Source organism: Pogoniulus pusillus, chromosome 1 (assembly GCF_015220805.1).
Source record: "Pogoniulus pusillus isolate bPogPus1 chromosome 1, bPogPus1.pri, whole genome shotgun sequence".
NCBI lineage: Eukaryota > Metazoa > Chordata > Aves > Piciformes > Lybiidae > Pogoniulus > Pogoniulus pusillus.
Genome location: NC_087264.1, coordinates 19,727,452 through 19,741,403, shown reverse-complemented (window position 1 = coordinate 19,741,403; position 13,952 = coordinate 19,727,452). Strand labels below are relative to the sequence as shown.

The 13,952-nt window shown below is 46.6% G+C and overlaps 1 protein-coding gene across 2 annotated transcripts in view; it reads left to right on the top strand.

Annotated features, from left to right (window-relative positions):
* The window catches only part of POLE2 (DNA polymerase epsilon 2, accessory subunit), a 36,043-nt gene that overhangs the window by 21,624 nt on the left and 467 nt on the right, over positions 1–13,952 (top strand). For both annotated transcript variants that reach the window (XM_064142872.1, XM_064142865.1), the window contains 7 exons: positions 1,931–2,020; positions 2,225–2,279; positions 4,468–4,527; positions 4,621–4,698; positions 6,186–6,294; positions 11,368–11,544; positions 12,162–12,229. In XM_064142872.1, coding sequence (XP_063998942.1) covers positions 1,931–2,020; positions 2,225–2,279; positions 4,468–4,527; positions 4,621–4,698; positions 6,186–6,294; positions 11,368–11,544; positions 12,162–12,229 — 637 coding nt within the window. The remainder of the gene's footprint in view (positions 1–1,930; positions 2,021–2,224; positions 2,280–4,467; positions 4,528–4,620; positions 4,699–6,185; positions 6,295–11,367; positions 11,545–12,161; positions 12,230–13,952) is intronic.

Sequence of the window (13,952 nt, the reverse complement as noted above, 5' to 3'; positions counted from 1 at the left end):
GTGAGATCTGTGAATTGTTTCTTTGTGTTCCAGAGCAGATTTGGAACAGCTTGTTCTGTCTGTCTTAGCTACGATGAAAACCTGAGAGGGTGGATGCTTTAGAAACAAGCAATATATAAGTAAGGGTAGGAAATTGCAACTCACCTAAAGAAAACTGAATACAAATTGCCACACTGTCAAGGGTCAGGGCTAGACTGGCCACCAGTCAAATGACAGAGGCTCTCTGTGAACCACTCTGCCTGTCCAAAGGGAAGAGAAGGGGGAGAAAGGAAAGACGCTGATGGGCTGGGAAAGAAACTAAACCAGCTGGGATGGAAAGAAGAGCAATCCCTTGGAACAGAGACAGAGACACAAACCAAGAGCCAACACAAGCCCTTATGGCAATGATGGTACCATTTGCACCACAGATGCTAGAGGCAGGCACTGGGCAAGTCCCAGACTGGACTTAGCAGTAGATGGGAACCAGATTCAGGAGCTGGATTCGCAAACACATGGATTGGCATGGAAGTCAGAAGGGACAGAGTCCTGAGACATCAGCCAGGGAAGAAGAGGCTTGGCTCTGGTGATCCCTCAGCTTGATCCTGAAGATGCCATTCATGAGATACAGTCCCCTGTTGGGCAGTTGAGGGTCACCTGCCCTAAAAGGTGGGGCACGAGCTGTGGCAGTGCCCTTGATCTGCAGAGGATCAAGTCTCAGGCACAGCCTTCCTGCAGCCCAGCCTTTGGCAGGAGCTCTGTTCGTCAGCTTCTCCCTGCTAGAAGCAGCTTCTGGCTGTGCAAACCTGGCCTGAACTTCATAAAGTGCCTCAGTGAGCAGAGCTTGAGCTGAGAAGTCACAGCACCGGCCAGAACTAGTTCTGATCTAGCCCAAACTAGGACGCTACCTCATCCAGAAGTTACAAAACCGGTTTATATTGATCAAAGTTGGCAAGATCCTTGAAGTAAACAGAACCGGGCCTAAGATGGTTTATAGTGAAGTAATAAAGGGCCTCTAGTCAGTGAGGTTAATATTCTGCCCTCACCTGGCAAAGCTGCAAACATTGCATTTGCTATTTTGAGACTTTTTTTTAATAGGCAATTAATAAGCCTCATAATTATAGACTAAAAATAATAGCTGAGTGGCTCAGCAAGGATAAAACATTGATGAGCCATTTCTCTGCTATAAACAATTCTGTCCTATTTACCAACTGGATTGAAAAACAGCAAAGCAGATCCAAGTCTGCTACTGCCTGTTAGGAAAATGGAGAGTAACAGGGGATGTGAGATGAATTCCTGAGTAGATGGTTTCATTTTTTATTGGGAGGATGGGAATTGGGTTTCATTTTTTTTTGGGTAACTCTTTGCTCTAAAGAATGTGCTTCTGTCTGCTTAGTGATATGGGGAGGATTCAATGGGTTCTTAAAACCACAGTTTAGTGGGCCTGGTGTTAATGATTTTCTAGGTCTTTTCCAACTCTAATGATTCCATGAAAACATTCAGACAGTTCCAGTTATTGATGCTTTATAATGCCAAGGAGTGAATTAAATGTTGGTGGAGCCCTTGAACTGGAATGATGCATGGAGGTTGATAGTAATCCATTGCCACCTACCTGCTATTTTTCTCTTTAAGCAAAGAGTGTGGTTTTAAATGGTATTCCTTATTGTAGTTGTACTTTGTGTCATTATATGACAGGGTCAGTGGTTAGCTGGATACACACACACAGAATGTTGTTGGAACTGGGCCTGCAAATAACAGAGGGTTCCTTGAAGTGACATTTGTACCTTGCCCTCATAATTTTTAAGTCAACAAAAGCCTGTGTCAGGAAAATTCTTCAAGTGTATTAACAGCAGCAGAGCTTGAAGTGCTGCTTCAAGGAATGGGCTGGGCAGGGGAAAGCTGAAAGGCTCTGAAGTTTATGGATGTACTGACAGAGAAACTCTTCTTTTCCCAGGTTATTCCTCTGCACCTCCAACCTGTTTTTTCTTTTGTGGAAATTTTTCCTCTGCACCATATGGAAAAAGCCAAATTCAGTCACTGAAAGGTAGGGAAGTCTTTGTGTATAGTCAAGCATGTACCTCAGATGAACATAATGATGGCAAAACAAATTAAGAGTGCAGGGAAAAAAATCCTTTGTTTTCTAAGTGAGATACTTTTTGAAGGCACTGAAGGCTAAGGGCGATTCATGTCATGTGTGCTAAATGTCTAAGCAGGTGTTATATCATAGATTCCTTTTTCTTGACTCCAGGTTCTCTGAAGGCTCTTGCAGATATTATCTGTGAATATCCCAGTATCCATAAAAGGTACAGTGTGCTATGAAAAAAAGGGAAAGTGTTTATTTTGTGAGACTTTTGCTTTAGTTACTTTAAGGACCCAACAGATGCTGTGTTTTCTCATTGTTGTGAGCCAGCTATGATCAGATAGCAGCTGCTGCTGTCACAAGCCTCTCTGTTTGTTTTGGGAGCAGCGTAAGGTTTTGATTTTTATCTAAAACAGCCTGCTCTTGGAAGCTGCTATGAGCAAGCAAAGGTGAAACTGCCTCTCCCTGTATCCCATATGGATTAGACATGGCCTCTAAGTTCCCACGAGTGCTATTTGGGTGAGACCTTTTCCCCTAGAATTCCTTTGAAATCAGCAGAGTGCTGCTTTGCAAACTGGTGTTGAAGGTCAGTGTTGCTGCACCTTAATTGCCGGGCTCAGTTGTGGGCTCCTTACTCCAAGAAGGACATTGAGGTGCTGGAGCATGTCCAGAGAAGGACAATGGAGCTGGTGAAGGTCTGGAGAACAGGTGTGGGGAGGAGCAGCCGAGAGGAACTGGGGTTGTTTAGATTGGAGAAAAGGAGGATGAGGGGAGACCTTACTGATCACTACAACTCCTTGGAAGGAGGTTGAAATGAGGTAGGGGTTGGTCTTTTCTCCCATGAGGCAAGTGACAGGACAAGAGGAAACAGCCTCGGGTTGCACCGTTAGAAGTTTACATTGTGCATTAGGAACAACATCATCTCTGAAAGGGTTGTCTACTCCTGGAACAGGCTGTCCAGAGAAGTGGTTGAATCCCCATCCCTGGAGGTATTTAAAAGCTCTGTGTGTGTGGTGCTGAGGGATGTGGTTTGGCAGTGAACTTCATAGTGTTGGGCTGATGGTTGGACTTGATGATCATAACTTTTTTTTTTCCCAGCCAATTCTGATTCTGTTCTGCTCTGAGCACCTACAGGCCTTCTGTACCTGCCCCAGGTGGTGTCACCTGAAACACTACCTGCTGCCTGCATGCAGACGTCTTATTTCTGTCTTTTCCATCCTTGCAGGCACAGTTCTCCACGGTTTGAGAGCTAGCCAAAGGCAAACCATCCTGCAAAGGAATCTTTTGTTTATCCTTTCTTTTGTCCTTGCTCTGTGGGAGTCCATTCCAGGCCTGGAGAATTAAATCCCTTTGAGAAAGATTTAAATATACAAAGGAAAGTAGAACCCATGGAGGCAGCCAGGCTTATCCTTTCTGGCTTCTGATCTTGGAATTTGTAACAGGAGCTCCTCAGAAGAGCTAGTTCCTAAAAAGGGCCTCAAAACCAGGAATGGACACAGCCTGCAGCTCTTGAGCTCTGTGAGATGTGAGCAAGTTTGATTCCTGTACTGATCCTCCATCCTGTATCCTGATGGAGTCTCTTGGTGTGCCGCTGCTGGATTATCTGGGATCCCTTTATGGGATCCTGAAGCCCATTGCCAGGCTTTCTCCCCCTTCACTCTGCTCTGGTGAGACCCCACCTGGAGTACTGTGTCCAGTTCTGGTGCCCCCAGCGTAAGAAGGACGAGGAACTACTGGAGCAGGTCCAGATAAAGCCACCAAGATGATCAGAAGGCTGGAGCACCTCTCCTGTGGGGACAGGCTGAGAGAGTTGGGACTGTTCAGAAGAGAAGGCTCAGGGGAGAACTTAGAGCAGCCTTTCAGTACTTGAAGGGAGCCTACAAGAAAATTGGAGCGGGACAGTTTTACAATGTAAATGCTAGAACTAGGGGGAATGGATTGTAGCTAGAGGAGGGGAGATTTACACTGCATGTTAAGAAGAGATTCTCCACGGTGAGGGTGGTGAGACACTGGAAGAGGTTGCCCAGGGAGGTTCCCTCTCCCTGGAGGTGTTCAAGGCCATGTCTGATGAAGCCCTGAGCAACCTGGTCTAGGGAGAGGTGTCCTTGCCCATGGAAAGAAGGTTAGAGCTAGATGATCTTTAAGGTCTCTTCCAACACCAACCATTCTGTGAATCTTCTCCCTTCCCACAGTCAATCCTCTTTTCGTGGTGAAGAGTTTTTAAGGTTTCCTCCACTTGAGGGACGAGTGGATATGTATGTTACACCTTAGCTTTGATTTCTGTGGTGCTTAAAGCCGAGAAGAGCTGTCCTCCCTGCTCCAGAGCAGGTTATTTACAATGTGTCTGTGGAGTAAGGGCTGCTTAAATACTCCTAGGAGATAAAAGTTACACCTTGAGCCTTTTTTTACAGTAGTCGATTTGTGTTTGTTCCTGGCCCCGAAGACCCCGGTCCTGGTTCTGTTTTACCAAGGTCAGTTTGCTTCCTTTTCTCCAGTTTTGGAATGTTGAGTGAAACAGTTAAAGCAAGGCTCTCTTGGTTAACATCTGTTGCTGCTTATTTTAGACCTCCCCTGGCTGAAAATATTACAGAGGAATTCAGACAGCTGGTGCCATTCTCAGTTTTCACCACAAATCCTTGCAGGTAACTGTGAAGCTCACTGCTCTTTGTCATGTTGGTTTTCTTGGGGTTTTTTTCTCCACTGAATGACTCATCTGCAGGTGTAGTTTTTCCAGCTTACAAATTCTGGTAAAAATTTGGTTTTAAATGTTTCAAATTTATTAGAGTTCCTCGCTTGCATTAGTTGTTAATTAGCTTTAAATACATTAATATTACATACAAGGAGGCCAGGTTGAGAGAGCTGCGGTTCTTTAACGAGAGAGTGGTTTGTCGTTGGAGTGGGCTGCCCAGGGAGGTGGTGGAATCACTGTCCCTGGAGGTGTTCAAGAAAAGACTGGATGGGGCCATGGTCTGGTTGATTGGCTAGGGCTGGGTGCTGGGTTGGCCTGGATGAGCTTGGAGGTCTCTTCCAACCTCCTTGATTCTTTAGCCTGGAGAAGAGAAGGCTCCAGGGAGACCTTCTTGTGGCCTTGCAGTACTTAAAAAGAGACCGAGAAGAAAGCTGGGGACAGAGTTTTTAGCAAGGCCTGTTGTGGCAGGACAGAAGGCAATGGTTTAAACCAGAAGAGGGAGAATCAGGCTAGAGAGAAGGAAGAATTGTTTTACAGTGAGGTTGGGGAAACCCTGGCCCAGGTTGCCCAGAGAGGTGGTAGAAGCCCCATCTCTGGAACCATTCCAGGTCAGGTTGTTTGGGGCTTGGAGCAACTTGCTCTAGTTGCAAAATGCCCCTGCTGACTGCATGGGGTTGGACTAGATAAACTTTAAGCTTCAATCCAATTCCAACTAGTCTGTGATTCCATGATTAACTCAGCCTCTGGGTCCCATGCAGCAGAATTTAAGACAGTGGCACCACACAGAACAAAAAAGGGTTCCAGGAGTCTTAGTGAGACAAGGGACAATGAAAACTGTCCTCTCACTCGTGGCTCTATGGTTGTTAGGAGACAGCATTGGTCAGAGGGGTCCTGATTATCTGAAATGAAAAGAAATCTGTTAGACAAGTGAGCTACAAACAGTGTCTGATGTTCACCAGAGGTGAGAGTTAACAAAGGAGGCACAGGAGGATGGATGGAAAAACCTCAAGAAAGGAAGAGAACATAAAAAGGGAAGGTGCAAAAACCAAATATTTGGAAATCAATCTTTGTAGTGGTGTTGTGGGCAAGTACCAGTTCTGTGATAATGTGTTTGCAGATGCCCCTGCTGACTGCAGGGGGGTTGGACTAGATGACCTTGAAAGGTTCCTTCCAACCCAAAACCAGTCTGGGATTCTATGAATAGAGAAATAAAAAAGTGATGAGAGAAGCAGTGCTAAAAGTTTGATAGGAAATGCCAAAAGCATCCTGGCTTTTTGTGGGTCTGTAAAAGAATGAAGGCAAGGTGGGAAATGATTACTGCTTTAATTGAAATGTGCTTTTTCTTTTGGCTACGTTGGAAGGAGATCACTTTCATAATGCAACTTCCTATCTTTTAGTTTCATCTCCATTTATTCAATTTCATGCATGTTTTCCATCTAGGATTCAATATTGCACCCAAGAAATAATCATCTTTCGTGAAGATTTGGTCAACAAAATGTGCAGAAACTGCATCCGCTCCCCGAGCAGCAACATGGACATTCCCAGCCACGTGAGTGAGCTGTGTTCAGCACTCCTTGCCAAGATCTCCTTGCCATTTAGGTTGCTCTACTCTGCATGTTGCAAGAAGAACCAAAAGGGCTTGTAAAAAGGATGTGTACATTTAGGATTCAAAAAGCACCAAAAACAAAGCTGAAGGGTTTGGAGCACGAGTCTTGTGAATCACAGAAACAAGCTCCTCCTGGTCTCTGAGGCACTAAACCAAACAGAAGCAAATCCAGGTGAAAGACATCAGTCATTTCCTAACTTTGAGGGTTCAGGCCCAAAGTGAGCCCCAACACATGCCCAGTTTACTTCTAGCTCACACCCACGCTCAGATGCAGCCCCAGTAGATCAGCTGTGAAGGAAAGGTGGTTTTTTTTTTCCCTCTGGCAAAGAGCTCAGAAGAAAAATCAAGGTAGGCAAGTCCTCAGACTGAAAACTGCTGTCACAGAATCACAGAAACATGCAGCTTGGCAAAGCCCCTCAGGACCTCAGGACCACCAAGTCCAACCTACAACCCTACCCCACAAGATTCACCTGAAACCATATCCCCAAGCACCTCATCCAAACCACCCTTGAACACATCCAGGGTGGGTGACTCCACCACCTCCCTGGGCAGCTCATTCCAGTCCCTGACCACTCTCTCCAGGAAAAACTTTTTCCTAATGTCCAATCTAAACCTCCCCAGCCTCAGTTTGAGGCCATTCCCCCTTGTTCTATCTCCAGTTACCTGTGAGAAGAGACCAGCAGCAGTCTCTTCACAACATCCTTTCAGGTAGTTGTGGACAGCAATGAGGTCTCCCCTCAGCCTCTTCTTCCTCACACTACCCATCCCCAGCTCCCTCAGTTGCTCCTCATAAGATTTATTCTTCATGCCCTTTCCCAGATTTGTTACCCTCCTCTGGACCTGCTCCAGCACCTCCACATCTCTCTTGTATTGCAGTGCTCAAAACTGAACACAATGCTTGAGCTGTGGCCTCACCAGAGCCAAGTCCAAGGGCACAATCCCCTCCCTGCTCCTGCTGGCCACAGCACTTTTAATCCCAGCCAGGATGCCATTGGCCTTCTTGGCCGCCTGGGCACACTGCTGGCTCACAATCAACTCCTGTCTATTACAACCCCCAGATCCCTTTCTGCCAGGCAAGAGATATTTAAAACCCACCTGAATGTGTTTGTTTGTGACCTTCTCTAGGTGAACCTGCTTTGGCATGGGGGTTGGACTCAGTGACTTCCAGAGGTCTCTTCCAACCATTCAATCAACAGTCTGTGATTCTGTGTTTGATGGCATCAGGTCATTCTGGCTGTCCCACCACAGGTGCTCTTGAACACAGAACTTCACAGCAGCTGTCTCTTGGTGTGTGTGCAGCAGCACTGAATGTCAGTCCAAGAAATATTGATTCCTAAAGGTGAAGTTTCAGACAAATGACTTCTTTTTTTTTCAAAGTAGTGATCAATTAATGAGCGACATTTGCAGTAAAGCAGCACGTCACTTCTGCAAAAGGTCATCTGCTGCTTCTGCCTCCTCCCTTGAAATCTTAATCCTGCTTTTGATACATGGCCACAGCTCTCTGAGTTATGGTTTTAGTTAATGAATGCACAGCAGGAGCTGATGGGACTTAGTGATATACTTGAATGAGAAAGATCCAGGTAGAACTGGCTCACTGTAGTGATGGATTGAGTCTGTTTCTGTTTCTTTTATAGAGGTGGGTTTTTTTGTTTGTTTGTTTGACTCAGGGGCTTCTTTTAGCTCTTTCTTCCTTCACTCCATCAGGATAGTGCTCAGTCTCATTGTGAACACAGGGAACCCACTGGGGACACTGATGCACCTTGGTTTTGGTATGAACATCTGCACATATCGTAGAATCAGTCAGAGTTGGAAGGGACCACAAGGAGCATCTAATTCCAACCCCACTGCCATGGGCAGGGACACCCTACCCTACTTCAGGCTGGCCAGAGCCCCATCCAGCCTGGCCTTAAACACCTCCAGCCATGGGGCCTCAACCACCTCCCTGGGCAACACATTCCAGCCTCTCACCACTCTCATGCTCAACAACTTCCTCCTCACGTCTAGCCAGAACCTACCCGTCTCCAGCTTTGCTCCATTCCCCCCAGTCCTGTCACTCCCTGATATCCTGAAAAGTCCTTCCCCAGCTCTTTTGGATGCCCCCTTCAGATCCTGGAAGGCCACAAGAAGGTCACCTGGGAGCCTCCTCTTCTGCAGACTGAACAGCCCCAACTCGTTCAGTCTGTCCTCATAGCAGAGCTGCTCCAGCCCTCTGATCAAACCAGTGGCCCTTCTCTGGACATGCTCCAGCACATCTACATCCTTCTTGTAATGAGGGCTCCAGAATATGTGTGTGTACATTGCAAGCCACCAGTGGAAAAAGAGCATAGAAACAAAGAATTCTTTTCGTTGGAAAAGACCTTTAAAATAATTGAGTCCAATCATTATCTAAGTCTACCAAGGCTGATGCTAAACCATCTCCCTCAGCACCACATCTCTACATCTTTGAAGTGCCTCCAGAGGTGGGTATTCAACCACCTCCATGGGCAGCCTGTTCCAGTGTTTGAGAACCTTTTCAGTCAAGAAGCTTCTTCTAATGTCCAACCTAAACCTCCCCTGGTGCAGCTTGAAGTCATTTCCCCTCATCCTATCACTTGTAACTCGGGAGAAGAGGCCAACCTCCACCTGACTTCAGCCTCCTTTCAGGTAGAGAGCCAGAAGCTCTCCCTTCAGCTTCCTTGTCTCCAAGCTGAATAACCCAACTTCTTCTAGCTGCTTCTCATCAGACCTGTTCTCCAGGCCCTTCACCAGCTTCGTTACTCTTCCCTGGACGTGCTTCAGTATCTCAATGACCTTCTTGGAGTGCTGAACCCAATACTCAAGATGTGATGAATGTCATGTCACAGCACTCAAGATGTGAGACAAATGAGAGAAGGAAATTTTGTTCTTACTATTACAGTGAATTCCTAATGTCTTCAGGCCTTGCATAGTGTTAGTCGAATAACTTGGCCTTTGCTTGGTGCATCATTTGCATTCAACAGCAGAGCCTTCCATCATGTCCCTGTGTGATTTTGGCCCTTTGGGAAAAATGGAGCCCAGTGCCAGCTACATGATTGATCAGAGGTAATAAAAGCCTTCAAGGGGCTTAAGAAGAGTTTCAGGAGGCAAAATACACTGGGATTTGCCAGGTGAAAAAGGGAATTTCAGAGGTCAGCTGCTGTCTGGAGCAGAATTAATTGCAAGAACAGCCAAAGGAATTGAAGTCATTTGAGAACCAAATGGGAACCAAATGAATCATAGAAACCATTTGGCTGGAAAGGATCTTCAAGATCACCTAGTTCCAACCCCCTAGAGTGGGCAGGGACGCTTCCTACTAGACAGGATTACTCCAAGTCCCATCCAACCTGGCTTTGGACACTTCCAGGTTCAGAAATTTTTGATGTTGAGAGTACTGAGACACAGTCTCGGGTTGCCCAGAGAGGTGGGAGATGCCCCATCCTTGGAAACATTTCAGGTCAGGTTGTCTGAGGCTCTGAGCAACCTATTCTAGTTGCAGATGTCACTGCTCACTGGGTTGTGGGAAAGTGGGGGCTGGTCTAGATGACCTTCAAAGGTCCCTTCCCACCCAAATAATTTTTGTGGTTCTGATTCTGTATGATTTTCAGTAGTGAGACCCAGCTAGGAAAGAGATTAATTTCTGAAGATGATTATTACATAGGTTAATTATGCTTAGGAACCATTCTTGGTTCACTCTTGTGATCATTATCAAGCCCAGAAGCCACTTTTCATGCATTGATTTAATCTCAAATTTGATTAATCTTTGATTTCATATCTCAAATGTAACACTGCCCACTCTCCAAAGCAAAGTTCAGAGCCTCCATAACTTCTCTGGGCAATCTGTTCCAATGCCTCATCAGCCTTGTGATTAATCTTTGGGAATCAAATTATTCCTCCTCACCCTCTCCTTTCCTCTCAGAAGAAAAATCTGGTTTTAAGTGGGATCTTGTGGGTAACTGGTAAAAAATCCTCAAACAACTCACAGTGGAACTTCTGGCAGTGTTGGTGTGTTCTGGGTTGGAGGAACAGTTAAGCACAGTAGAAGCTGGGGCAGCATTGGTGTATTCTGGGCTGGAGGAACAGTTAAGCACAGTGGAAGTTGGGGCAGTGTTGGTGTGTTCTGGGTTGGAGGAACAGTTAAGCACAGTAGAAGCTGGGGCAGCATTGGTGTATTCTGGGCTGGAGGAACAGTTAAGCACAGTGGAAGTTGGGGCAGCATTGGTGTATTCTGGGCTGGAGGAACAGTTAAGCACAGTAGAAGCTGGGGCAGCATTGGTGGATTCTGGGTTGGAGGAACAGTTAAGCACAGTGGAAGCTGGGGCAGCATTGGTGGATTCTGGGTTGGAGGAACAGTTAAGCACAGTGGAAGCTGGGGCAGCATTGGTGGATTCTGGGTTGGAGGAACAGTTAAGCACAGTGGATGTTGGGGCAGCGTTGGTGTATTCTGGGTTGGAGGAACAGTTAAGCGCAGTAGAAGCTGGGGCAGCATTGGTGTATTCTGGGTTGGAGGAACAGTTAAGCACAGTGGATGTTGGGGCAGTGTTGGTGTATTCTGGGTTGGAGGAACAGTTAAGCACAGTGGATGTTGGGGCAGTGTTGGTGTATTCTGGGTTGGAGGAACAGTTAAGCACAGTAGAAGCTGGGGCAGCGTTGGTGTATTTTGGGTTGGAGGAACAGTTTAGCGCAGTGGAAGTTGGGGCAGTGTTGGTGTATTCTGGATTCAAGGAACAGTTAAGCAGATTGTCTCTTTTGGAGGGTCTGATGAGCAGAATAGTTTTGGCATCTTCAAATATTGGCTGATATGCTTCAGGAAGGACTTTGTGTATTAGAAGAACCCACAAGACGACAAACAAGCCAGCAGCTGACTGCTGCCAGCACTCTTCTACTCTAGAAATAATCAGAGACTGAAAAACACCAAAAACTGTTCCCAGGTTCAAAGTTTCTCTGTTGGCAGGGTGTTAACTTCTGCAGGGATGAAACTGACTTCTAGAAAATGGCTTAAACTAACTCTTTATCTTGCAGTTTGTAAAGACTGTACTGTCCCAGGGCCATCTGACGCCGCTCCCGCTGTACATCAGCCCAGTCTACTGGGCCTACGACTACTCGCTGAGGGTTTATCCTGTGCCAGACATGCTCATCATCGCAGATAAATACGACCCCTTCACTGTCACCAGCTCTGACTGCATTTGTATCAATCCTGTAAGATTTCCTTGTGCTTTATCCAAATAAGAAGTGAGTGCAGCCACATTCAGTTAGTGCGCCCCCCACTTTCTGCCCCCCGCAGTTCAAGAGGGACATAGAGCTGCTTGAGAGAGTCCAGCACAGAGACACAAAGATGCTGAAGGGAATGGAACCTCTCTGTTAGGAGGAGAGGCTGAGGGAGCGGGGGTTGTGCTGCTGGGAGGAGACTGAGAGGTGACCTCATCAGTGGTTATCAATATGTGCAGGGGGAGTGCCAGGAGGCTGGGGCCAGGCTCTGCAGGGTGATGCCCAGGGACAGGACAAGGGGCAATGGGTGGAAGCTTAGGCATAGGAAGTTTCATTTAAACATGAAGAGGATTGTTCTTCCCCGTGAGGGTGACAGAGCACTGGAAGAGGCTGCCCAGGGGGGTTGTGGAGTTTCCCTCTCTGGAGATATTCCAAACCCACCTGGATGTGTTCCTGTGTGATCTGGTCTAGGAGATCCTGCTCTGGCAGGGCGTTGGACTGGATGAGCTTTGGAGGTCCCTTCCAGCCCCTGACATTCTGTGCTTCTGTATCTCCTTACTACTTGCATTTCACTGATGCAAGGGTGTTGTTTACATTTTCCTTCACAGGGTTCATTTCCAAGGAGTGGATTTTCATTCAAAGTATTCTACCCCTCCAACAAGACAGTTGAAGACAGGTAAATATATTCAGTTTCTTGCTGGTATTTATATTTCTTCATAAGTATCTCCTCAGTTCATGACTTTCTCATTATTAAGAAGGGCACAGAAAATTGATTCTAGAAACAGAATGAATGTTCTGACAGTTTAACATAAACATGTACTACATACTTAGGCAGTGTAAGAAATCCAAACACCTACAACTTAAATAGTAATAAATTGGAAACAACAGTGAGAAAATGACAAACATGATGCATGAGTAAAAAGAAAGGTAAATGTACCAATCACATTCTGGGCTGATGCCCAGGAGAGTGGGCAGCAGAGGGGTTTCTGCTCCTCTTCTCTGCTGCCACCCCACTTGTAGTGCTGGGCCCAGCTCTGGAGTCCCCTTGCACAGCAGAGACATGGACCTGTTGGAGATGGGCCAGAGGAGGCCATAGCAATGATGGGAGGGCTGGGAACTCTCTGCTATGAGGTCAGGCTTGAGAAAGTTGGGAGTGTTCAGCCTAGGGAAGAGAAGGCTAAAGGTGGACCTTCTGGTGGCCTGTCAGTGTTTAAAGGGGCCAAGAAGAAAGCTGGGCACAGACTTCTTAGCATGCCTTGTTGTGACAGGACAAGGAGTGATGGTTCTAAACTAGAAGAGGAAGATTCAGATTAGAGAGAAGGAATAAATTTTTGATGTGGAGAGTGGTTGGACCCTGTCCTGGGTTGCCCAGACAGGTGAGAGATGCCCTATCCTTGGAAACATTTCAGGTCAGGTTGTCTGGGGCTCTGAGCAACCTATTCTAGTTGCAGATGTCACTGCTCACTGGGTTGAGGAAAAGAGGGGGCTGGTCTAGATGACCTTCCAACCCAAATAATTTTTGTGGTTCTGATTCTGTATGATTTTCAGTGAGACCCAGTTAGGAAAGAGATTAATTTCTGAAGATGATTATTACATAGGTTAATTACGCTTAGGAACCGTTCTTGGATCATTCTATGATCATAAATCAAGCCCATAAGCCACTTTCATGCATTGATTTGATCTCAAATTTGATTAATCTTTGATTTCACATCTCAAATATAACCCTCCTTACTCTCCAAAGCAAAATGGCAGTAGCTCAGCCCATGTAACCTCGATTTGAATATAGAATAATATCCTACCATGAGATGCATCAAGTCTTCAAATAGTTTAAAACATTATCATAGAATCACAGAATCAGTCATAGTTGGAAGAGACCACAAGGAGCATCTAGTTCCAACCCACCTGCCATGGGCAGGGACACCCTACCCTACATCAGGCTGGCCACAGCCTCATCCAGCCTGGCCTTAAACACCTCCAGGCATGGGGCCTCAACCACCTCCCTGGGCAACACATTCCAGCCTCTCACCACTCTCATGCTCAACAACTTCCTCCTCATGTCCAGCCTGAACCTACCCATCTCCAGCTTTGCTCCATTCCCCCTAGTGCTGTCACTCCCTGATATCCTGAAAAGTCCTTCCCCAGCTTTTTTGGAGCCCTCCTTCAGATCCTGGAAGGCCACAAGAAGGTCACCTGGGAGCCTTCTCTTCTCCAGACTGAACAGCCCCAACCCTTTCAGTCTGCCCTCATAGCAGAGCTGCTCCAGCCCTCTGATCAACCCAGTGGCCCTTCTCTGGCCATGCTCCAGCATCTCCACATCCCTCTTGTCATAGTGGCTCCAGAACTGGATGCAGTACTCCAGGTGGGATCTCACCAGAGAGGAGTAGAGGGGGAGAATCACC